Genomic DNA, 2,617 nt, shown 5'->3' with positions numbered 1-2,617 from the left:
ACACACACACACACAAACAAACACACACACACACTCCCATTAGTTTTGAATGACAGCTGGAGAATCTGCTCTCTGACACATACACAAGTTGCATCACATATTTGGCACATATCCCTGCAGGTGGCCTCACGCTGCCCCCTACTGGTCAACTGGGAGGAAGCATCACTTCGTTCGAATTAATGAATGAATGAATTATTAAACGATGATGGATTTTAACACGTACAATCCCCACAATGCAACAAGCACTTCGTTTCTCCTGTGTGATGCATTCGAGCTTTGCATCTGCTGAGGTGCAGCTATTACCCCCCCTGCTATTGTATGAATGGGGGGGCTGGCGCGTGTCAACCCCCCCTCGCAGTGCACGAGCCTCCTTCCATCAGCCTCCCAGCGGGGGGGGCGACAGTCGGGCACGTGTTTCTTCACACCTCCTAGACTCAAATGGCTGCGCACACTGATAGCGAAAGGTGGAGAGGTTGAAGAGTTCAATTAGGTGTTTAATTAACGTTTTAATTTAATAAACCAAACTGAACCATTACTCAATTCATTAGGGCCACAGTTAAAACCTAATTAACATCGCGTCACCTTCCCGGTTCAGACCACAGTGGAACCTGAAGGAGAGCACAGTGGACCGAGCGAGTGCGTAAAAGGCCTTTTAACCCCAAAACACAGGAAACCTTTTATACAGAGTTAATCATAGGAAACTGTCTCAACCTTAGAGGAGAATATGTTTAAAATTCCACATTCAGACTTGAGGCAGAAAGTGGCCAAATGCTCGGAGTTTGCCAACGTGTGATTTCGCACCTCGCCATCGTGGCGCATGGAAACACTTGGGGACGCGTCAAAGCGCAATTTGGCACCGGCTGCGCGGGCCCCTGATAAATAGGAGGGGTCCTGGCAGTGGACCCTCACATCCTCTCAGGACTTTACCAAGAACAGACAAGCGCAAGACAAACCATGGAGAATAACGGTGGATTACCTTCTGCTTTTAACGGAGACAACGTCCCCACCCAGCAGTCCGACATGTGGAGACCTTGGACTGGAGAGGACAAGCCCGACGCACACAAGGTGGGTTCAGTTCACTTTAAAGTCTTAAGAGGCTTTAAATTCAAATGCGTTTTCAATTTTATTGGATAAAAAGTCTAACAAGATGCTTTTTTTCTTACTTTCAGATTTATTCCGAACATGGAGACCCCTCTGATCCCAAATCCTCAAAACCTCCTCAATTCGTCCACCCAGTCAAGTAAGTTCCGTTCATTACTTTGTTTTTTACAATACCGTTATTTCTAATGTTTTATATCCCCTTGTGTGCATCGTTTATTGATTATTTATTCCTTTTTTTGTAGGTTGTATTGGCCAAAGTCGAGATGCTTCGATTACCTGTTCCAGGACGCGGAAATGCTCCTGCGCAACTATCCGGTCCAAGCGACCATCTGCGTCTACGAGGACTCGAGCAGCGATGAAGACAGTGATGATGAAGAGGAGGAGATGGACAAGGAGCTGAACTAACCTTCATCCTGCAAAGACTCTCTGAACTGATCCCTAATGCGACAGAGCCTGAACTAACTGTTCTCCTGCAAAGACTCTCTGAACTGTTCCCTAATGTGACAATATATTATTTTATTATTAATATTATTATTATTCTACGTCTCTTAATTTATTCCTGTACATATATGTAAATACATGTTTCTCTTTTTGATACCAAGCATGAATGCTTTAAATTATTCATTTTCTACCTCATTGGGATTTTGTCGAGAATCACAATAAAATACATAAGAAATCACATCGTTGTCTGGGATCTATTTCTCTATCATGTCAGACTTTAGGTAAACTTTGAATTATATTATCTCTAAAGCAGTTTCCCCTCCTTACTATGAATTGAAATTTAAAACAGATGTATTAAGGTTTACTTCTGTGGAGTTTCCTGGGTTTGGATTATTCATAAAAAGTTATTAAAATCTGCTCAACACACCCGCCTGTTTGAAGGCTGAGCAGCTCTGTTCCCATGGAGAAGTGCAAAGTGGTAAAGTCGCCATTTCCTGCGCAGTGTGCGTGAAGTGTGGAAACTGTTTGACACGAGGAAGGTGCTAATAAGCAGAACGTGTCATGATCCCCACTGAGCTGGAGACAGAGGTGGGAGTTCTGTGTGTGTGTGTGTGTGTGTGTGTGTGTGTGTGTGTGTGTGTGTGTGTGTGTGTGTGTGTGTGGGTGGGTGGGTGGGTGGGTGGAGCATCAATTATAGTTTTGTTAAATTATTGATTTGGTCTCTCTGTAACTCCGAGTAGATTGAATGTTCAATATATTACAGTTCAGATTTTGGTCACTTTAAGATTGTCCACAAATTCATTCTAAACTTTGTCAAAACAAGACAACATGTGATCTTCAGAGCTGAATTAAACCACAAAGACATCCTGAGGCAAACGTAAGCTCGTGGGCCTCCGATAACTCACCCTCCCTCCTACACAGACATTTTGTACTGTGCACCATCAACTGTACAAGTACAAGTGCTGCCAATAAGAAAGCATCACAACATGATTATATATTACACCCAGAGAACCAGTGAATCACAAGAAATCGATTAACTCCTGCAAAACAAAGCCACATTTGAGGTAATATGAAA

The 2,617-nt window shown here is 43.3% G+C and overlaps 1 protein-coding gene across 1 annotated transcript; it reads left to right on the top strand.

Annotated features, from left to right (window-relative positions):
- Positions 1-322: 322 nt before the first annotated feature.
- LOC133024852 (protein ripply2-like) lies at positions 323-1,506 on the top strand. Its single transcript, XM_061092017.1, has 4 exons — positions 323-464; positions 920-1,065; positions 1,170-1,240; positions 1,344-1,506. The coding sequence occupies exons 1-4, from the start codon at positions 323-325 to the stop codon at positions 1,504-1,506; spliced, it is 522 nt and encodes a 173-aa protein (XP_060948000.1).
- The last annotated feature ends 1,111 nt before the right edge of the window (positions 1,507-2,617 follow it).

This window comes from Limanda limanda, chromosome 18 (assembly GCF_963576545.1).
Source record: "Limanda limanda chromosome 18, fLimLim1.1, whole genome shotgun sequence".
NCBI lineage: Eukaryota > Metazoa > Chordata > Actinopteri > Pleuronectiformes > Pleuronectidae > Limanda > Limanda limanda.
The sequence above is the reverse complement of the archived record's forward strand: the minus strand, read 5'-3'. Positions and strand labels throughout refer to the sequence as shown.